This window comes from Lonchura striata, chromosome 33 (genome assembly GCF_046129695.1).
Source record: "Lonchura striata isolate bLonStr1 chromosome 33, bLonStr1.mat, whole genome shotgun sequence".
Taxonomy (NCBI): domain Eukaryota; kingdom Metazoa; phylum Chordata; class Aves; order Passeriformes; family Estrildidae; genus Lonchura; species Lonchura striata.
Window position 1 is genome coordinate 2,204,138 of NC_134635.1, and position 20,585 is coordinate 2,224,722.

Genomic DNA, 20,585 nt, shown 5'->3' on the forward strand with positions numbered 1-20,585 from the left:
GGGTGTCCCCCTCATCCTCTCGCTACCCCTCCCCCATTTTCTCGTGCCCCCTCCCCAAAATTGCTCCGTACCCCCATTTTCTTCATGCCTCCTCTCATCTTCCTCCCTCGGGGTGTCCCCTCATCCTCTCGCTACCCCTCCCCCATTTTCTCAGTGTCCCCTCCCCATTTATTCGGGTGGCCGCCATTCCGATGTCCCCCTCCCCTCCCGCTTGCCTCAGTTTCCCCCCTCCCCTCCCTCTCCGTTCCGTTGCCCCCCCCCCCCGGGAGGGGGCGTGGCCCGGCGCGCGCGGGGAGGGGGCGTGGCCCGCGCGGGAGGGGGCGTGGCCAGCTCGCACATGCCCTTATATGGTCACGGCGCGGGAGCGCGTCAGCGAGGGGGCGGGGACTGGCGGTGACGTCACCCGGGGGGGTTCGCGCGTGGGGTTCCGGCGCGGGTCGCGTCGGGTCACGGATTTTGGGCACCCACACCCCGTACCCGCATCTTTGTCCCCCTTTGTGTCCCCCTGCCATGTCCCCGTGGCCCCTCATGATGTCCCCTCGTGTTTTCCCCCTGCCACGCCCACCCCATCTCCCACCGTGTCCCCCCATTATGTCCCCCCATGTTCCCTTGCCACGCCCACCCCCTGTCCCCCCGTCCCCTCCTGTCCCCCTGCCACGCCCGCCCCATGTCCCCCCGTGTCCCCCTGCCATGCCCCCATGTCCCCTATCATGTCCCCTTGTGTCCCCCTGCCACCATGCCCCCATGTCCCCCATGATGTCCCCTCGTGCCCCCTGCCATACCCACCCCATGTCCCCCATGATGTCCCCTCGTGTCCCCCTGCCACACCCACCCGTCCCTGTGTGTTCCTCTATTTCTTCCTCCCGTGTCCCCTGCCACGCCCACCCCATGTCCCCCCGTGTCCCCCCATTATGTCCCCCCAGTGTCCCCTCGTGTCCCCCTGCCACACCCACCCCATGTCCTCCCATGTCCCCTCGTGTCCCCTTGCCATGCCCCCAGTCCCCCATGATGTCCCCTCGTGTCCCCCTGCCACACCCACCCCATGTCCCCTTTCAGTTCCTCCTGTATCCCCTTGCCCTGCCCACCTCATGTCCCCAGTGTCCCCTCGTGTCCCCCTGCCACACCCACCCCATGTCCCCCCCGTGTCCCCTCGTGTCCCCTTGCCCTGCCCACCTCATGTCCCCAGTGTCCCCTCGTGTCCCCCTGCCACACCCACCCCATGTCCCCTTTCAGTTCCTCCCGTGTGCCCTTGCCCCGCCCACTTCATGTCCCCCATCGTGTCCACCCCATGTCCCCTGGCCCTGCCCCTCATCCTGCCCTCTGTCCCTGCCTCAGTTTGTCCCCAAGGTCCCCCACCCCACTTTGGGTGACCCCCACATTGTCCCAATGGTGCCCTGTGACACCCCGGCCTTGTCGTCCCCCTGTGCCACCCCCGGGGGTCCTGTCCCCAAACCACCCCCTGTGTCCCCTGGCTGAGGGGGATCCTGCCCCAGTGTCACTGTTCCTGTCACCCAGGTCCCTTGGGACCTTCCTGCCCCTGTGTCACCCCTGGGTCCTGCCCCTGTGTCACCCCTGGGTCCTGTCCCTGTGTCACCCAACCCCGTTCCTGCACCTCTGTGTCACCCCTGCCCTTGTTCCCCCCATGTCACCCCGTGTCCCATGGGTCACCCAGTGCCACCCCCTGCCCGTGTCCCCAACGGCACAGGAAACGCCACCCGAAATCCCCAGGGGACACCGACAGTCCTTAAAGTCACCCCACCCTGTGGCACCCGTGGGTGCAGGGCAGGCAAGGGGACATTCTGGGCTGGTCCACAGCATGACCACAGTGTCCCTGGTGGCACTACAGTGTGACAGTGCCATCAGAAACGAGCTCTGGTGGCACCACAGAGTGACAATGCCATTCCAGCTCTGTGACAGTGCCATCCCAGCCGAGCTCTGGTGCCACCACAGTGGCAGTGCCATCAGAACCGAGCTTTGATGGCACCACAGTGTCACAGTGCCATCCCAGCTGTGTGACGGTGCCATCCCAGCTGAGCTCTGGTGGCAGAACAATGTCACAGTACCATCCCAGCTGTGTGACAGTGCCATCCCAGCCAAGCTCCTGGTGGGCTGGGCACAGCTGGGTGCTGAGGGGTGGCAGTGGTGACAGGGACACCGCAGGGATGGTGACAGGAACCCTGCAGCGGTGGTGACGGGGACACCGCAGGGATGGTGATGGGGATACTGCAGGGATGGTGACACTGCAGTGGTGGTGACGGGGTCACTGCAGTGGTGGCCCTGCCACCCCTTCCGGAGGCGGCCGGTGGCCCCGAGCCGAGGTTTTGTTTTTTGTTTTGGTGGCGCTCGCCATGGAGACGGGACTCGTGCCAACGCCATCGTCCCTGCCGGCGCCACCGGGGACACTGCGGGGGCCACGTCCTCCCCCCCCGACCCTCAGCTGTCCCCTTGTCACCAGAGCCGGCCCCTGCTTGTCCCCGTCATCATCATCATCATCACAGCAGGGTCCTGGCACCCGCCACGTGCCACCGTGGGCATTGTCCCCGTCACAGCTCCTTGCTGCCACCGTGAGAGGTTTTGTCACCAGCAAAATGCTCAGGGGGGTTAAGCACAGCCTGTCCCCATCGTGTGACTCTGTCCCTGCTACTGCAGCCACGCTGTCCCCACCACAGCCACTGTCCCTGTGTCCCCCTGCCACCGTGGCCTCCCTGTCCCCACCACGGTCACATTGTCCCCACCACAGTCACCCTGTCCCTGCCACAATCCCTGTCCCCACCACAGCTACATTGTCCCCACCAGGGCCACCCTATCTCCATGCGGGCCCCATGTCCCCCTGCCACCACGGCCACTCTGTCCCCTCCACAGCCACATTGTCCCCACCACAGCCACATTGTCACCACCACAGCCACCCTGTTCCCACCACAGCCACATTGTCCCCACTACGGCCACATTGTCCCTGTCATGGCTACCCTGTCCCCATCATAGCCACATTGTCCCCAGCACAGTCACCCTGTCCCCACGCAGCCCCGTGTCCCCCTGCCACCACGGCCACCCTGTCCCCGCCACGGCCACATTGTCCCCACCGCAGCCACCCTGTCCTCACTGCAGCCACCTTGTCCCCACCACAACCACATTGTCACCACCACAGTCACCCTGTCCCCACCGCAGCCACCCTGTCCCGTGTCCCCCTGCCACCACAGCCATCCTGTCCCCACCGCAGCCACCCTGTCCCCACCGCAGCCACCCTGTCCTCACTGCAGCCACCTTGTCCCCACCACAACCACATTGTCCCCACCACAGTCACCCTGTCCCCACCGCAGCCACCCTGTCCCCACCCCGTCCCCGTGCCCCCCGTGTCCCCCTCCCGGGGCGGGGCTGCCCCGGGGCGCGGTGCCGGCTCGCTCGCAGCCCCGGCCGCGGCCCCGGCGGATCCCGCCCCGGGGGCGGGCGGTGCCGGGCGGTCCCGGTGACATCAGCCGTGAAAAGGGCGCGGGCGGCGGCATCCGGCACTGCCGCCCCGGGAGCGCGGGACCGGCGCCGCAGGTAGGGAGGGGCTGGCACCGGCCACCGGGCACCGGGCATCGGTGAGGGATGGGGATGGCACCGGGAGCGGCGCGGGCACCGGGAAGGAGATGCGGACCGGGAGGACAGCGACAGGGCGGAGATGGGAACGGGCTCGGGACCGGCCACCATACCGGGGGCTCTCCCGGTGTCCCCCGGGGTGTCCCCCGGGGTGTCCCCCCCGCCCGCCCCGGTAGCGGTTGCGGCCGGACCGCGCCCGCGGAGCCGCCGGGACGCGCGGCCGCGCCCGGGAAACGGGACCGGGGTGCGGCTTCCGGCCCCGCCGTGCCGGGAGCCCCGGGGCGCGCCCGCGGGGCTGGCTCCGGTCCCCTCCCCGCCGCCCCCGGGGGGCTCTGGGCACCCTAGGGTGCTGCAGCCCTGGGTGCAGCCTCTCGCTGCTGTCCCCGGGGTGTGGCGGGGGTCCCCAGGGTGGCTTTGTGCTGGTTGGGGTCCCCTTCTTGTCGCCGCTGGAGGATTTCGGGGGTCCCCGGCGTGGCGCGGTCGCAGCGGCGCTGGGTTCAGCCCTTTCCCTGCCGCCCCTAGGAAAGAATTTGGGGGTGCCCGGGGTGTCCCCTGGGGTGGCTGCCCCATAAGTGGGACCTTCTGTGTCCCCACGCTGGCCGGAGGGTCCCCAGCAGCCCAAGCCGGGCTGGGCGCAGCCCCTCCCGCCGAGTCCGGAGGTCGCCGGGGCCGCGGCGCTGGGTGCGGCTGTGTCCCCATCCCGCCTGGGCAAGCTCCGGCTGGGTCGGGAAGCGATCCCAGTTCCAGCTCCTCTTTGTTTCCCAACTCCTTGGCCCCCGGCCGGCCGCTCCCCACGCCACCCCCGCGGGGTCCCCACATGCCACGCTGGGTCCAGGAGACCTCCGCGGTGGCACAAAGCTTTGGCTCCGGGGGCACACCTGGCTGGGGTCGGTTTTCCTCCTGTCCTGGGGGTGCTCCCGGTGACAGGACCCCCGAGCTTGAAGCCCGGTGTGTGACAGGGGTGAACGCTGCCCCAAACCGAGCCTGGCACCCCCGACTGGAGCTGGGCAACCCCTGGGGCTGGGCCGGGCAGCTGCCACATGTGCCCGGCTGGGACAGGGACACCGGGCAGGCGTGGCCACCCGCACGTGTTCTGGCTTCTCGGTGCCCCCAGATGCCAGCGGGGTGTGGGGGCGATGCACGGGTGGGCAGCTTCATGTGCCCACCACATTGTGGGGCAGAGGGGATGGAGAGACCCCCGAGGAGCTCGGGACACCCTGGCTGTACGGGCAGGGCCACTCTGCTCATGTCCCCCGTGGGCATTATCTCCAGCATGGGTGGCACCGCTCCAGCGGCACCTTGGCACAGCACCTGGCCAAGGGGTGGGGTGGGGACACCGCCGCCATCAGCCCTGGCCCCACGCTCCCGTGCCAGTCCCGGATCTGGCTCCGGGCCCGAGCAAACGGGCGAGATCCTCAAACAAGCTCCGACCGGCCCCCGGCGCCTGCCGAGCCGGCGCACGGCGGCGGGGCCGGGCCGCGGGCCGGGGATGCTCAGGGTGGCACGGAGGGCGTCACAGCGCTGCCCACCCTGCCTGGGGACAGCTGCCCCTCGGGTGGGCACAAACCCAGCGCGTTCCCGGCCAGCTGGGCAGGAAGAGGGCAGAGCCTGGGCAGCGCCTGGCACGGGCGATAAGGCTCCACGCCGGACGGGGCTGTGCCACGCCGAGGTGACGGCGCGGGTGCCACCGGAGCCACCGATGGATGCCACCCCCGCAGATCCTCCTGCCGTCAGCATGGCGAACCGGGGCCCGTCGTACGGGCTGAGCCGGGAGGTGCAGCAGAAGATCGACCGGCAGTACGACCCCGAGCTGGAGCAGGTGCTGGTGCGCTGGATCCTGGCGCAGTGCGGCGGCGACGGCGGCGGCGCGGTGGCACAGCCGGCGCCCGGCAGGGACGGCTTCCAGCAGTGGCTGAAGGATGGCACGGTGAGTAGCCCCGTGGCCAGCTGGCATGGGTGCCACGCACCTGATCCCTACCATTAAACCCCGTCCCTGCCTGCAGGTGCTGTGCCGGCTCATCAACAGCCTCCACCCGCGGGGACAGGCGCCCGTGGCCAAAATCCAGGCGTCAGCCATGGCCTTCAAGCAGATGGAGCAGATCTCGCAGTTCCTGCAGGCGGCCGAGCGCTACGGCATCGCCGCCACCGACATCTTCCAGACCGTGGATCTCTGGGAAGGTGAGCGACCCGCGGGATGTGGGGTGGGACGGGATGGGGACGGAGCCGAGCCTGATGTGGGCCTTCCAGGCAAGAACATGGCGTGCGTGCAGAGGACCCTGATGAACCTAGGCAGCCTGGCCGTGGCCAAGGGTGACGGGCTCTTCGTTGGAGACCCCAACTGGTTCCCCAAGTAGGTGGAGGTGCTGGAGGGGGAGGAACCCGGGTTGTGGGGTCCCCTGGGGATGCTGACACCCCCGTGTGCCCGCAGGAAGTCGCAGGAGAACCGGCGCGTCTTCTCCGAGGACAAGCTGAAGGAGGGGCAGAGCGTCATCGGGCTGCAGATGGGCACCAACCGGGGCGCCTCGCAGGCTGGCATGACGGGCTACGGGATGCCCCGCCAGATCCTCTGAGCCCCTCCGCGCCCCCCAGGCTCTGCCTGCTGGGGACCCCCCCACCCCAAAACTGCCTTAACCCCTCGCCGTGGACCAACCGGGTGCCCCCCGCTCCAAGCCCGGGCAGCCGCCCCCTCGCCAGTTTTATCAGGACCAAAGTCATTTTTTTATTATTATTATTATTTGGCTGGGTGGGGGCGGCGCCGCCGCACCCACCCCACCGCCCCGCAGTGCCTTGGGGGGCTGCTGGAGGCCCCCCCAGCGTTTTGGGGAGCAACCCCTGTGCCCCAATAAACAAATCCACTTCTTCTTTCCGGGCCTGGCTGGTCGTGATTTGGGGCTGGGGGAGGGCAGGGGGCTCCTGGTGGGTTAAAAGTGGGGGACCCCCGGTCTGGGGGGGGCAGGGACCCCATGGCCACACAGAGGGGCGTGGCCACGGCAAGGGGGCGTGGCCACGACAAGGGGGCGTGGCCTTGCTGCTGGATCGCAGCGCCCCCTGCTGGCCGGGCGCTCTCCTTGCAGCGCCCCCTGCCGGCCACGCTTGTAACTGCACCAAAGATGGAAAAACATCTTTTTTTACCCCAAAACAGATGAGAAAATTCTGGTTTTGCGTCGTTTGTTCTGTTCTATTTATTTTCCGGTAAACAGCCGTTATTCCCTTTCGTACATTTTTTTTCCCTGAAAAAAATTTTCCTGAAAAAAACTTTCCCTGAAAAACATTTGCCTGAAAAAAAATTTTCCCTGACATTTTTTTCCTTGAAAAACGTATGAAAAGGAATAACGTATTTTTGAAGTTATAATAATTTGGAGCGAGGGGGAATCTTCTTTTCCATTCCTGCCCTCCTTGGCAGGCATTAATCTTTCACACTGGGAGAAACAGGAAGGAAATTATTCCACTCCCATTTTTTGGGAGCAGCTGAGATCTGGTCCCCGGGAATTCAAAGGCAGCCAAACCCATTTTATATTTTATTTTCTCATTATTCATAACGAGGGACTGGGAAAATGAGCAAAACTCACCAGCTGTGGCTTGATTACATTGACCTAAAACCTTCAGAACACTAAATAAATATGAAAGATGGAAAAATCCCGGGTTTCGCCTCCGGTGCCACAACAAGGAATGGACAAATTCAGCACAGAGAATTTGGATGTTGACCTCAAACCTATAAAATGACAAATAAATGGGTTCTCCTAACCAATTTAATCCCCTAAAATATGCATTATCCCCTAAAATATGCAATATTTTATTTTATATTAATAAAATATATTATTTAAGGATATATATTTTTAATAATATATAAAATTTTAATATATATATTTAAAAATAATATTTCAAATATATACTATATATTATTAAAAATATATTATTAAAATATGCATTATCCCCTAATATATGCAATAACCCCCTAAAAAAAGAGGCATTTCCCTTAATTTAAATCTCTCAAATTATGGGGAAAGGGGGGTTTTCTCAATTTAAACCCTTAATAAGGAAAGGCAGCAGGGTTTCTCCGTTTTTTTTCCCCTTATTTTCATCATCTTAAGGTTTAAACTTCAAGATGATGAAAATACGGGGTTCAAACCTTAAATTCAAGAAAAAAAAAAAAAAAAAAGCCATCACCCAAGGACTTGATGACGATGGAACTGCACAAAATCGAAGTAAAACACCCAAAATAAGCTCTGTAATTCAAAATATTGAGCAGCAGGTGGCAATGCCACTCCACGGAAAAGATATAGGATTAAAAAAAACCCAAAATCCAAGAAATTCCGAGTGCCTATGAAAACCCAGAGTTCACCCCTTAGAATTTTTAAAACTTTAATAAAAAAAAAGATAAAATTTCCAGCTCGGGGGTGCTGAAAGAGCACTTAAAAAAGCTTAAAATGACATTAAAATCCTATTATCTCCATAGCGTTCCATTGCTGGGGTTACACACCAATTCCTTAGATTATATAAAATTTATTAAATTATTTAAACACTCCCGAGAACTTTTGACGTTGAGAGAACTCAGAGCCTCCTGAACGCCGCTTTGGCCACCAGAGCAGGGAAATTCCAGGAAATGTCCGGGGTTTGTCCATTTTTTGGGGGGTTTTCCCAAGAAATCGTGATTTTTGGTGAACCTCGTTGCTGTTGCTGCTCGTTCTGTTCCCTCTCGTTGCCGTTTCGGGAAATTTTTCTTCTCTCAGCCCTTTGGGATTTTTGGGTTTCCACGGGGGGGGACAGGGGCGGGTTTTAGCGGCACGCGTGGGCACCCATGGGTGGGGAGCGCCACTCCCCCGGTGTCACAGCACATTCCCGTAGATGTCACCGGGTTCCCCAGGTCGCTCGTGGGGTCCCCGCAGCTCCGCGTAGGTCACCTGGGGATCCTGGAGTGTGGTGGCATGGGGGGACGCTGCAAGAGACACAGGCTGTGACATCTGGGTGGGGTGACACTCGTGGGTGACGCGTCCCTGTGCATGTGTCCCCCCCGTACTCACCTCCTGCCCTCTCGGGGGTCAAAATTTGGGTGTACAGCACCTCCCCCTCCTCTGGGGGGGCCGGGGGATCAGGGGGCGCTCTGAGGGAATAAAGGGGATGTGTGGGAAGGGGAGTTGTGGGGTGGGGGTAAAAGGGACTCATGGCTGGAGACCACCACTCACCTTTCCTGGTGCTTCCTGGTGGCTGCAGAGGAAAGAGGGGAGGGGTCACTGTGGGGTCCCAGAGCCCTGACCCCTCTTAGGATTCCTGAAACCCCACGGGACCCTCAATTCCCCTCAGGACCCCCAAGCATCCCTGGAGCCCCCCAGAATTCATAAACACCCCCAGTGTCCCCGAACAACTCAGACTCAACAACGCAAAACTCAGCAGGGACAGAGACCCCCCCCAAGCACACCCAAGGGTGATAGAACCCCCCAAGGGTGGGCCCTGACCTCCCTCAGGATTTCTGAACACCCAAGGGACCCTCAATTCCCCTCAGGACACCCAAGCATCCCTGGAGCCCCCCAGAATTCATGAACACCCCCAGTGTCCCCGAACTCAAGAATCCAAAACTCAGCAGGGACAGAGACCCCCTCAAACCACCCCAAGGGCCCCTGAACGAACCCCCAACATCCCTGCAGGACCCTCCAGCACCTCACCAAACCCTACAGGACCCCCAGCCAAGGTCACAGTTCTGGGGTTCCCTATCGTTCCCAAATTTTGGTGGCCTCTACAGCTCCCTGGGATCCCCGTCACCCCATTGCCACCCACCCACTCGGTGCCACCGGTGCCAGGCCACAATGACACCCACGAGCAGGACCAGGAACAAAAGGGCCCCACCGACCCCTGCAGCCACTGCAAGAAACAGAGGGGGACACATCAGGATCACCCATCACCCCAGGGGTGCTGCACTCCCTGGTGACCCTGTGTGACCCCACCTGTATTCCTGTGTCCCCATGGTGTCACTTCCAGGGCCAGCTCTGGGCTGAGTGCCTGGAACACGCGGTGCCCATCCTGTCCCAGCTGGTTGGTGGCCACGCACTGGTAGGTGCCCGAATGTCCCACCTCGATGTCCCCGAGCTCCAGGAGGGGACCCCGGGCCACCTCCTGCCCGTTGTGCCGCCAGGTGAAGGTGACAGGGGCTGAGCCCACCTGCACCGAGCAGCGCAGGGTCACGGCGTCACCTGCGCGCACCTGGTGTGCCAGGGGACCGGGGGTGATGGTGGCATTGGCCACAGGCACTGTGGGGACACAGACAGGGCTGGCACCGGGCGGGGTGGGATGGGGGTGCCGTGGGTGGGGTCACCCCCAGCCTGAGGGTCCTGCTCACCCAGCACGGTGACATTCAGGGGGTCACTCTCGGCCACGCTGTCCCCGTCACTGACCCGGCACCGGTACTGGCTGCTGTCATTGTCCTCAACGTGCCGCAGCTCCAGGCGGGGCCCGGTGCCCAGCGGTGCCCCCGAGCCCTCCCGGTGCCAGGAGAAGGACAGGGGACCTGTCCCCTTGGCCACCGCGCAGCTCAGCACCAGGCTGTCCCCAGATGCCACCTGTCCCCCGGGGGGCTGCACCGACAGGGACACCCCCGAGGGTGGGACCCCTGCGGGAGGGGGACACCAGGGGACAGTGAGGGACCCAGGGGAGAGGGGCAGGGGGACCCCAGGGAGGGAGAGGGGGGCAGAGATGGGGGGGCTTGGAAAGGAACCCCGAGATTTGGGGAGGGGACACCGGGAGAGGGAGGGGGCGACAGCAGGAAGGGGTGAGGGGACCCAGGGGGGGGATGGGGGAGACCCGCGACAGGGATGGGGGTCCCGGGCAGTAATGGGGAGACACGGAAAAGGTGTCGGGGAAGGATGGGGGTCCCCAGGCAGGGCTGGGGGAGCCGGGAAGGGAGGGGGGGGCCCAGGGTGGGATCGGAGAAGGGATGGGGGGACCCAGGGCGGGATTCGAGAAGGGATGGCGGGGCCCGGAACACGGATGGGGAACCCGGGGAAGGATGGAACGAGCCAGGGAGGGACGCGGGCAGTGATGGGGAGAGCCGGGGATGGTGTCGGGGAGGGCTGGGGGTCCCCAGACAGGGTTGGGGGACCCGGGGCGAGACCCTGAAAAGGATGGGGAGATTGGGGAAGGGATGGGAGGAAGGAGCCGGGGAGGGCTGAGGGCACCGGGGCGGGACCTGGGAAGGGAGGGGGGGACCCGGGAAATGTGTCAGGCAGGGCTGGGGGTCCCAGATGCTGATGGGGGTCCCCAGACAGGGGACCCGGGGAGGCCGTGGGGGCTCCCCGTGCCCATCCCCGCACTCACTGCGCACCGTGACGCGGAGCCGGGCGCTGCTCTTCCGCACGCCCCCCCCCTCGGAGCGCACCTCGCAGCTGTAATTCCCCGAGTGGGAGACCCCCACTTTGGGCAGCAGCAGCTGCGGGGTCCCCTGCGGGCCCCCCACCACCTGCCCGTCCCGGTAGAACACGTGCAGGAGGGGGGCTCGGGGCCGCAGGGGGCTGGGGGTGCTGAGGCAGCTGAGAGCCAGGGGGGACCCCTCGGTGGGCTCGGGGGGACCCTCCAGCACCGGCACCGAGAAGAGCTCTGGGGAGGAGAGGGGAGCTGAGGACGGTGACTCTGAGTCTGCTGGGGAAATGCCTTTGGGGGTGCCGGGATATTGGAGTTCACGCTGTGGGGGGCTCACCCTGCACTGTCACTGTCACCAGTGCTGACTTCTTCCAACCCCAGTATTCCACCCGGCCCTTGCAGCTGTAGCGGCCGCTGTGGTTCAGCTGCAGAGGGGACAGGGGCAGCTCGGTCTGCTCATGGAACCACCCCAGATCCTTCTCCTCATGGTAGAAGGACACCGAGGTGACCTTGTCATCCCGCCAGCCCCGGCAGCGCAGTGTCAGCGTGTCCCCCTCCAGCAGCGCCCGCGCCGGCACCTGCAGCACCAGCCAGTCTGGGGGACAGAGGGGTCCTGTCACACCCCATGGCACCGGGACCCCCCAGCGCACCAGGGGTCCCCAATTTCAGCACGGGGTCCCCCTCATTGTGTGCTCAGGGATGTCCCTTCAGAGCAGGGGACAGGCTCTGGGCACAGCAGGGGTGACCCATGGAGCGGAGCCCACCCAGAGCCCTCGGGGACCCCGCGGCGCCAGGCTTGGGACACCCAAACCCCTCTCACCATTTGAGACAGTCACAGGGGAGCTGTGCCCGGTGTTGGGTCTGTGACACGTGTAGGTGCCACTCTCTGTGACAGTGACTTGGTCTCGTCCCTGCTGTCCCCATCGCTTCCCATCCTTGTACCAGGTGGTGACACCGGCGGTCCCCGAGCCCTGGCAGGTCAGTGTCACCCGGTCCCACAGCACTGCCGGCCTCCAGGGGGGCTCCATGAGGAGCTGGGGGGTCTGGGCACCTGTGGGTGACAGGGGACACCAGCCTGCCAGGGCCACCACGGGGCTGGGGACAGCGGGGTGGGGACATGGCATCCCCCAAGGACTCACCAGCGAGGCCGAGGGTCTGGGCTGGAAGGGAGAAGGGACAGGGCTGGGTGGGGGTGGCACCGTGGGGACAGTGTCACTGAAGGCACAGGGTTTAGGGGCTGTCCCCAGAGTGTCCCCGTGGGGACAACTTTCAGTTCTTGTGGGAAAGTGCGTGGGGATGGTCCCCAGAAAATTTGCGAGGCTGGGGACATGTCTATGTCACAGCCACCCCTGCACCACATCCCAGTGGCACGGATGCCTTGGGAACAGGGACACCGAGGCCACCCTGGGCTGAGGCAGAACACGGGGACACTGTGGACACCCCGGGCACCAGGACACCACAGACACAGCCCATGCTGGCCCAGGTCACCCCCACCAGCTCCTGATCCCATCCCCATGGCCACATGCTCACCCCTCTTGTCCCCTTCTGTCCCTGCATCCCAGTTCCATTGTCCCTGTGCCCAGAGCTCCCTGAGCCCAAAGGTGCCAGTCCCCACATTCCTGTCCCCACATTCCCATCCCCAAATTCCTGCCCACTCTTCCTGTCCCCACCCAACATCCCCAGTCACACCAAGCTCCACTGTGGGCAACAGGGACTGGCACTGCTGGCCTTGGGGACCTCAGGGGACCCCGCAGCCCCCCTGTGCCCCCTCCCCACCAGTCTCTGCCTCACCAGGGCCCATCCCTGGGCTGTCAGGCCCATGCCTGGGGCACTCACCCCACAGGAGCAGTGCCACCTTCCCGGCCATCCCGGTGTCCCCAGCCATGTGGACTGGCTGTCCCTGGCTGCTGTGGCCACCGCTCCCCTGGCTGGCGGCTCTTCGGATGAAGGGGAAGGAAGCGAGGTCACGTCTCGTCCCCACGTGGGGGTGGCCCTTGGTGGGGGCAGGGTCGGACAGGATGGGGGCAGGGTGGGGGAAAGGAGACACAGCAGGGGACAGGTTGGGGACAATTTGGGATAGTCTGGGGACATGGTGGGGGATGCTGCTGGGGGCTTGGGGGAAGTGGGGAACCAAGGATGAGTGTCCAGGAGAATGGGGCTCCAGGGGAATTGGCGTCTCCATGCTGGGGGGATTCAGGGGTGGGGGTGCTGTGGGAACATGGTCCCCAGGAATTTGGGCTCATGGCATGTGGGTGCCAGGGTTTGGGTTGTACGGGGGAAAAAAGAACCCTTGGGAAGAGGAGTTCTGGGGGAAGAATCAGCCACTGGGATGGGATCAAGGCAAGGCTGGTCCCGGGCAATGGCAGTGCTGGGATGGGGGTCCCTGGGAGGGAGAGACAAAAGTGATGGGGGTCCCATGACTGGGGAACCAGGAATGGGGTTGCCAGGGATGGGCAGTGCCTGGGTGGGGACGGGAGTCACAGCTCCTTCTCAGGGTGCCTCAGATTTTGGGGTGACCCAGGGCCCAGCACAGCCCCCAGTCCGGGTGCTCGTTTCTTGGGCAGCATCACATGGGTGTCCGGGGTTGCTCTGCCTCTGTGCCCTCCCCTGCCCTTGACTTTTCCCAGTCTTTATTTCTCCTTTAATTTTCCTCATTTTGTGCCATGTCCCCTGACCCCTGGTTCCTGGCTCATCAATCCAGGGAGCAGCTGAGCAGGGAATGGGTTGGGGGGACCCAGGGGAAGGGGCAAATGGGGAGTGGGGGGTGCAGGGAAGGGTGGGTAGGCTGTGGGGGATGGAGGTGTTGGGCTGTGCCCCTCAACACTTTCACTTTCTTTTTGCTGGACAAGAAGGAAGAGGCTGTTTGTGCTGAGAGTCTGATGGGAAAGGGGAGGGGATTCTGTCTTGGGGGAAAACCAGGGGAGTCCTGTCCTGGGAGGTCCTTGTTTTGGGGAAAGCCAGTCCAGGGGTGACACATCCTGGCATGAGGGGTCCTGTCCAGTGCGTGGCACTTCCAGAAATGTCCCTGCACATTCCTAGCCGGATGCCTGTCCCAGGGGTGGCACATTCTGGGCACCCCATCAGTCCAAGGCTGGAGCCCAGCCATGGCCCAGCCCCACTGCACAGGGGTGGCCACTGGCCAGCCCTGCTCTGGTCAGCCCCAGGTGGCAGCCAGGACCTGAGGGTCCCCCCAGCCCCCTTGGCTTTGATTCTGGCAGCTTTAGAGCTGCTGCAGAGGTGAGAATTCTGTGGGGGAAGTGGCCTGGCTGTGGTTTGCTCAGCCCTGCAAGAAGCACAAAACCCAAAAGGAGCCCAAGCAATGGCTCTGCGAGGGCCTTTGATGGTTTTCAGGGCAGGGCTGGCTGGAAACCCCCCTGCAGGGGCAGCTGAAAGGGAACCAGTCCGGAAATGCAGCAATTGATCATTTTGTCTCTTGCAGCAATGGTCTGAGATAGCTCCAAAAACCCTGCAAAGACAATAACGTTTTGCACAAGAACCTGACCAGGTCCCTCCTCCTTGCTGTCTCAAACCTGCAGCCCTGTGGACCATCATGGCAAGAATATTTGGGTTCTGGCTCGGCTGCCCTACAAGAGGGAATTGTGTGGAAACATCGAGCAATGTCTGTGTGCTGCGGCCGTGGTGGGGCTGTGGGGAGTGACCCTGTCTGGATTCCAGGTGTCCCCAGAGCTGCTCCATCCCTGCCCTCCTCACCTGCACAGGGCACGGGGAATAGACAGGGCTCTGCCCCAGCCATGCCCCACCCCTGCCAGGGTACCCCTCCACTTCGCGGAGCTGTGGGGACATTACCCTGTGTCGTGGTTGAACACTGGCACAATGCCAGTGCCCCCATGAAAATGCAACCTCTCAGTTGAATGCTGTGAAATGAGATCGAGAGCGGAGCAAAGCAGGCCAAGCTTAATAACCAAAAGGTAAAAAACTTTATGAAGCTACTAGTACTATACTTCTATAAAAGAGGAAAAAAAAACTAAAAGGAAAGCACACAAAGAATCCAAAATGAAAACCTGTCAAAACATTTCTCTTCCCAGTGCCCCCAGTGTCACAACACGATCTTGTTGTCACGGGGGTCCCTCTGTCCCTTGTAGGGTCCCGGCAGCTCCGCGTTGGTCACTCGTGGATCCCGAGGTGGGGCAGGGCCAGGGGACACCCGTGGGGGCCCTGAGAGTGACACTGGTTGTGGGGACCTGGGGGAGAGGGGACACCCGAGGGTGATGCATTCCTCTGTCCCCTCCTCGGGGCTGTCCTGTGGGGATAAGGGGGGGTCTGGGCGGTGTCAGGGGAGGCGGAAAGGGGAGTCCCAGCCCAAGCCCCCCACTCACCTGTCCTGGAGCTTCCTGGCAGCTGCAAGAGAAAGGGGAGGGGGTGACCATGGGGACCCCAGGACCCCTGAACCTTCCTGGCACCTTGGCAGCTCCAACCACCCTTGGAACTTCTGCACCACCACAGTGCTCCAAACCCACCCGGTATCCCCCACATTTGAGCCCCAGAACCCGAAGCCTGGCAGGGAGGGGCACCTCCAAGCTACCCCACCCCCCTGAAAAGATCACCCAACATCCCCGCATGGCCCATCAAGAGCTCCACAAGTGCTCCCAGAGCTCCTGGTGCCGCCCCAATGTTCCCCAAAGCTCACCCAGGGATGGCCCTGGAGCCCAACCAAGACCCTCCAAATTCCCCGCAGATCCCCCAGCACGCCCCGCCGAGGTCACTGCGGGCTCAGTTTGCCCAGCCCAGGGTCCCTGGCTGCTGCTGATCTCTGCCCCCACTCTGGGGGCTTCCCCTCACTCCAGGACCCCCATCCCCCCATTGTCACCCACCCCGGCGGTGCCACCAGAGACAGCCCCCGACGACAGCCAGGAGCAGGAGCAGGAACAGGAGGGTCCTGCCGACATTCACAGCCACTGCTGGGGACAGAGGGGGACACACCGGGGTCACCCTGAGCCTCGGGGGTCCTGAACAGCCCAGTGACCCCGTGGGACCCCACCTGTGAGCCAGGGAGAGCCAGGTGTCACCTCCAGGGCCAGCTCAGGGCTGAGTGCATGGAAAACGCGGTGCCCGTCCTGTCCCAGCTGGTTGGTGGCCACGCACTGGTAGGTGCCCGAATGTCCCACCTCAACGTCCCCGAGCTCCAGGAGGGGACCCTGGGCCACCTTTGTCCCATTGTGCAGCCAGGTGAAGGTGACAGGGGCTGAGACCACCTGCACCGAGCAGCGCAGGGTCACGGTGTCACCTGCGCGCACCTGGTGTGCCAGGGGACCGGGGGTGATGGTGGCATTGGCCACGGGCACTGTGGGGACACAGACAGGGCTGGCACCGGGCGGGGTGGGATGGGGGTGCCGTGGGTGGGGTCACCCCCAGCGCGAGGGTCCCGCTCACCCAGCACGGTGACATTCAGGGGGTCACTCTCGGCCACGCTGTCCCCGTTGCTGACCCGGCACCGGTACTGGCCGCTGTCATTGTCCCCAACGTGCCGCAGCTCCAGGCGGGGCCCAGTGCCCAGCGGTGCCCCCGAGCCCTCCCGGTGCCAGGAGAAGGACAGGGGACCTGTCCCCTTGGCCACCGCGCAGCTCAGCACCAGGCGGTCCCCAAGTGCCACCTGTGCCCCGGGGGGCTGCACCGACAGGGACAACCCCGAGGGCGGGACCCCTGTGGGAGGGGGACACCAGGGGACAGTGAGGGACCCAGGGGAGAGGGGCAGGGGGACCCCAGGGAGGGAGAGGGGGGCAGAGATGGGGGGGCTTGGAAAGAAACCCTGAGGAAAGATGGAGGGTCCAGGGAGGGGACACTGGTAGAGGGTGGGGTGCAACACCAGGAGGGTGTGAGAGACCCCAGAGCGGGGACCTTGAGACCCGTGGATGGACCTCAGAGTGGGGTGGGGAGATCCAGGGAGGGGTGAGGGGACCTGGTGAGGGATGGGGAAATAGGAGCCAGGAATGGGGGACCTGGGAGGGACCCATGGCAGGGATGGCAAGACACAGAAAAGCCTTCGGGGAAGGATGGGGATACCCATGTAGGGCAGGTGAACCTGGGCTGGGAACTGTAAAAGGAGAGGGGGAGCCAGGGAGGGATCCCAAAAAGGTTGGGGGCCTCAAGGCAGGTGTCAGGCTCGGCTTGGGGTCCCTAACGAGGGGACCGGGGAGGCCGAGGGGGCTCCCTGTGCCCATCCCCGCACTCACTGCGCACCGTGACGCGGAGCCGGGCGCTGCTCTTCCGCACGGCCCCCCCCTCGGAGCGCACCTCGCAGCTGTAATTCCCCGAGTGGGAGACCCCCACTTTGGGCAGCAGCAGCTGCGGGGACCCCTGCGGGCCCCTCACCACCTGCCCGTCCCGGTAGAACACGTGCAGGAGGGGGGCTCGGGGCCGCAGGGGGCTGGGGGTGCTGAGGCAGCTGAGAGCCAGGGGGGACCCCTCGGTGGGCTCGGGGGGACCCTCCAGCACCGGCACCGAGAAGAGCTCTGGGGAGGAGAGGGGAGGTGAGGACGGTGACCCTGAGTCCCTGGGGAGTGGCTTTGGGGGTGCCGGGATATTCGAGTTCATGCTGTGGGGGGCTCACCCTGCACTGTCACTGTCACCAGTGCTGACTTCTTCCAATCCCAGTATAGCACCCAGCCCTTGCAGCTGTAGCGGCCGCTGTGGTTCAGCTGCAGAGGGGACAGGGGCAGCTCGGTCTGCTCATGGAACCACCCCAGTTCCTGCCTCTCATGGTAGAAGGACACTGAGGTGACCTTGTCATCCCGCCAGCCCCGGCAGCGCAGTGTCAGCGTGTCCCCCTCCAGCAGCGCCCGCGCCGGCACCTGCAGCACCAGCCAGTCTGGGGGACAGAGGGGTCCTGTCACACCCCATGGCACCGGGACCCCCCATCGGGTCACCCCAGCGCACCAGGGGTCCCGAATTTCAGCACCGGGTCCCCCTCATTGTGTGCTCAGGGATGTGCTCAGAGCAGGGGACAGGCTCTGGGCACAGCAGTGAGTGACCCATGGAGCGGAGCCCACCCAGAGCCCTCGGGGTCCCCGCGGTGCCAGGCTGGGGACACCCAAATCCCTCTCACCCTCTGAGACCATCACAGGGGAGCTGAGCCCGGTGCCGGGTCTGTGACACGTGTAGGTGCCACTCTCGGTGACAGTGATTCGGTCTTGTCCCTGCTGTCCCCATCGCTTCCCGTCCCTGTACCAGGTGGTGACACCGGCGGTCCCCGAGCCCTGGCAGGTCAGTGTCACCCGGTCCCACAGCACTGCCGGCCTCCAGGGGGGCTCCACAAGGAGCTGGGTGGTCTGGGCACCTGTGGGTGACAGGGGACACCAGCCTGCCAGGGCCACCACGGGGCTGGGGACAGCGTGGTGGGGACATGGCATCCCCCGAGGACTCACCAGCGAGGCCGAGGGTCTGGGCTGGAAGGGAGAAGGGACAGGGCTGGGTGGGGGTGGCACCGTGGGGACAGTGCCACTGAAGGCACAGGGTTTAGGGGCTGTCCCCAAAGTGTCCCCGTGGGGAGAACTTTCAGTTCTTGTGGGAAAGTGCGTGGGGATGGTCCCCAGCAGATTTGCGAGGCTGGGGACATGTCTATGTCACAGCCACCCCTGCACCACATCCCAGTGGCACGGACGCCTTGGGAACAGGGACACCGAGGCCACCCTGGGCTGAGGCAGAACATGGGGACACTGTGGACACCCCGGGCACCAGGACACCACGGACACAGCCCATGCTGGCCCAGGTCACCCCCACCAGCTCCGGATCCCATCCCCATGGCCACATCCTCACCCTTCTTGTCCCCTTCTGTCCCTGCATCCCAGTTCCCTTGTCCCTGTGCCCAGAGCTCCCTGAGCCCAAAGGTGCCAGTCCCCACATTCCTGTCCCCACATTCCCATCCCCAAATTCCTGCCCCCTCTTGCTGTCCCCAAACCACCTGACATCCCCAGTGACACCAAGCTGCACTGTGGGCAACAGGGACTGGCACTGCTGGCCTTGGGGACCTCAGGGGACCCCGCAGCCCCCCTGTGCCCCCTCCCCACCAGTCTCTGCCTCACCAGGGCCCATCCCTGGGCTGTCAGGCCCATGCCTGGGGCACTCACCCCACAGGAGCAGTGCCACCTTCCCGGCCATCCCGGTGTCCCCAGCCATGTGGACTGGCTGTCCCTGGCTGCTGTGGCCACCGCTCCCCTGGCTGGCGGCTCTTCGGATGAAGGGGAAGGAAGCGAGGTCACGTCTCGTCCCCACGTGGGGGTGGCCCTTGGTGGGGGCAGGGTCGGACAGGATGGGGGCAGGGTGGGGGAAAGGAGACACAGCAGGGGACAGGTTGGGGACAATTTGGGATAGTCTGGGGACATGGTGGGGGATGCTGCTGGGGGCTCGGGGGATGTGGGGAACCAAGGATGGGTATCCAGGAGAATGGGGCTCCAGGGGAATTGGCGTCTCCATGCCTGCGGGGATTCAGGGATGGGGGTGCTGTGGGAACATGGTCCCCAGGCATTTGGGCTCATGGCATGTGGGTGCCAGGGTTTGGGTTGTACGGGGAAAAAAAGAACCCTTGGGAAGAGGAGTTCTGGGGGAAGAAGCAGCCACTGGGATGGGATCAAGGCAAGGTTGGTCCCGGGCAATGGCAGTGCTGGGATGGGGGTCCCTGGGAAGGAGAGACAAAAGTGATGGGGGTCCCATGACTGGGGAACCAGGAATGGGGTTGCCAGGGATGGGCAGTGCCTGGGTGGGGACGGGAGTCACAGCTCCTTCTCAGGGTGCCTCAGATTTTGGGGTGACCCAGGGCCCAGCACAGCCCCCACCCTGGGGTGCTCGTTTCTTGGTCAGCATCACATGGGGGTCCAGGGTTGCTCTGCCTCTGTGCCCTCCCCTGCCCTTGACTTTTCCCAGTCTTTATTTCTCCTTTAATTTTCCTCATTTTGTGCCATGTCCCCTGACCCCTGGTTCCTGGCTCATCAATCCAGGGAGCAGCTGAGCAGGGAATGGGTTCGGGAGACCCAGGGGAAGGGGCAAATGGGGAGTGGGGGGTGCAGGGAAGGGTGGGTAGGCTGTGGGGGATGGAGGTGTTGGGCTGTGCCCCTCAACACTTTCACTTTCTTTTTGCTGGACAAGAAGGAACATGCTGTTTGTGCTGAGAGTCTGATGGGAAAGGGGAGGGGATTCTGTCCTGGGGGAAAACCAGGGGAGTCCTGTCCTGGGAGGTCCTTGTTTTGGGGAAATCCAGTCCAGGGGTGACACATCCTGGCATGGGGGGTCCTGTCCAGTGCGTGGCACTTCCAGAAATGTCCCTGCACATTCCTAGCCGGATGCCTGTTCCAGGGCTGGCACATCCTGGGCACCCCTGTCAGTGAAAGGCTGGAGCCCAGCCATGGCCCAGCCCCACTGCACAGGGGTGGCCACTGGCCAGCCCTGCTCTGGCCAGCCCCAGGTGGCAGCCAGGACCTGAGGGTCCCCCCAGCCCCCTTGGCTTTGATTCTGGCAGCTTTGGAGCTGCTGCAGAGGTGAGAATTCTGTGGGGGAAATGGCCTGGCTGTGGTTTGCTCAGCCCTGCAAGAAGCACAAAACCCAAAGGGAGCCCAAGCAGTGGCTCTGCGAGGGCCTTTGATGGTTTTCAGGGCAGGGCTGGCTGGAAACCCCCCTGCAGGGGCAGCTGAGAGGGAACCAGTCCGGAA

The 20,585-nt window shown here is 63.7% G+C and overlaps 3 protein-coding genes and 3 long non-coding RNA genes across 6 annotated transcripts; 1 reads left to right on the forward strand and 5 right to left on the reverse strand.

Moving 5' to 3' along the window:
- Positions 1 to 3,488: 3,488 nt before the first annotated feature.
- Positions 3,489 to 6,449, forward strand: TAGLN2 (transgelin 2). The gene is made up of 5 exons (XM_021532287.1): positions 3,489 to 3,540; positions 5,298 to 5,506; positions 5,583 to 5,757; positions 5,827 to 5,929; positions 6,008 to 6,449. Exons 2-5 carry the CDS (start codon positions 5,315 to 5,317, stop codon positions 6,147 to 6,149), a joined length of 612 nt encoding a protein of 203 aa, XP_021387962.1. The 5' UTR covers positions 3,489 to 3,540; positions 5,298 to 5,314; the 3' UTR covers positions 6,150 to 6,449.
- Positions 6,450 to 8,771: 2,322 nt separating this feature from the next.
- Positions 8,772 to 9,539, reverse strand: LOC144247765 (uncharacterized). The gene is made up of 3 exons (XR_013341303.1): positions 9,519 to 9,539; positions 9,352 to 9,435; positions 8,772 to 8,784 (listed from the first exon to the last, which is right to left on the reverse strand). It is a non-coding gene; the product is annotated as an uncharacterized LOC144247765 (long non-coding RNA).
- Positions 9,540 to 9,543: 4 nt separating this feature from the next.
- LOC144247747 (Fc receptor-like protein 2) lies at positions 9,544 to 11,860 on the reverse strand (the record flags this gene model as incomplete). Its single annotated transcript, XM_077789308.1, has 6 exons — positions 11,826 to 11,860; positions 11,747 to 11,769; positions 11,264 to 11,521; positions 10,885 to 11,163; positions 9,911 to 10,180; positions 9,544 to 9,821 (listed from the first exon to the last, which is right to left on the reverse strand). Coding segments are annotated over exons 1-6 (1,143 nt in total), but the record flags the coding sequence as incomplete, so codon positions are not given.
- LOC144247766 (uncharacterized) lies at positions 11,861 to 12,915 on the reverse strand. The gene is made up of 3 exons (XR_013341304.1): positions 12,763 to 12,915; positions 12,066 to 12,086; positions 11,861 to 11,977 (listed from the first exon to the last, which is right to left on the reverse strand). It is a non-coding gene; the product is annotated as an uncharacterized LOC144247766 (long non-coding RNA).
- Positions 12,916 to 14,760: 1,845 nt separating this feature from the next.
- On the reverse strand, positions 14,761 to 16,144 carry LOC116184476 (uncharacterized). Its single transcript, XR_004149236.2, has 3 exons — positions 15,759 to 16,144; positions 15,264 to 15,285; positions 14,761 to 15,128 (listed from the first exon to the last, which is right to left on the reverse strand). It is a non-coding gene; the product is annotated as an uncharacterized LOC116184476 (long non-coding RNA).
- Positions 16,145 to 16,159: 15 nt separating this feature from the next.
- LOC116184463 (Fc receptor-like protein 4) lies at positions 16,160 to 19,041 on the reverse strand. The gene is made up of 6 exons (XM_077789309.1): positions 19,011 to 19,041; positions 18,309 to 18,329; positions 17,990 to 18,220; positions 17,495 to 17,752; positions 17,118 to 17,396; positions 16,160 to 16,587 (listed from the first exon to the last, which is right to left on the reverse strand). The coding sequence occupies exons 1-6, from the start codon at positions 19,039 to 19,041 to the stop codon at positions 16,160 to 16,162; spliced, it is 1,248 nt and encodes a 415-aa protein (XP_077645435.1).
- Positions 19,042 to 20,585: the final 1,544 nt, after the last annotated feature.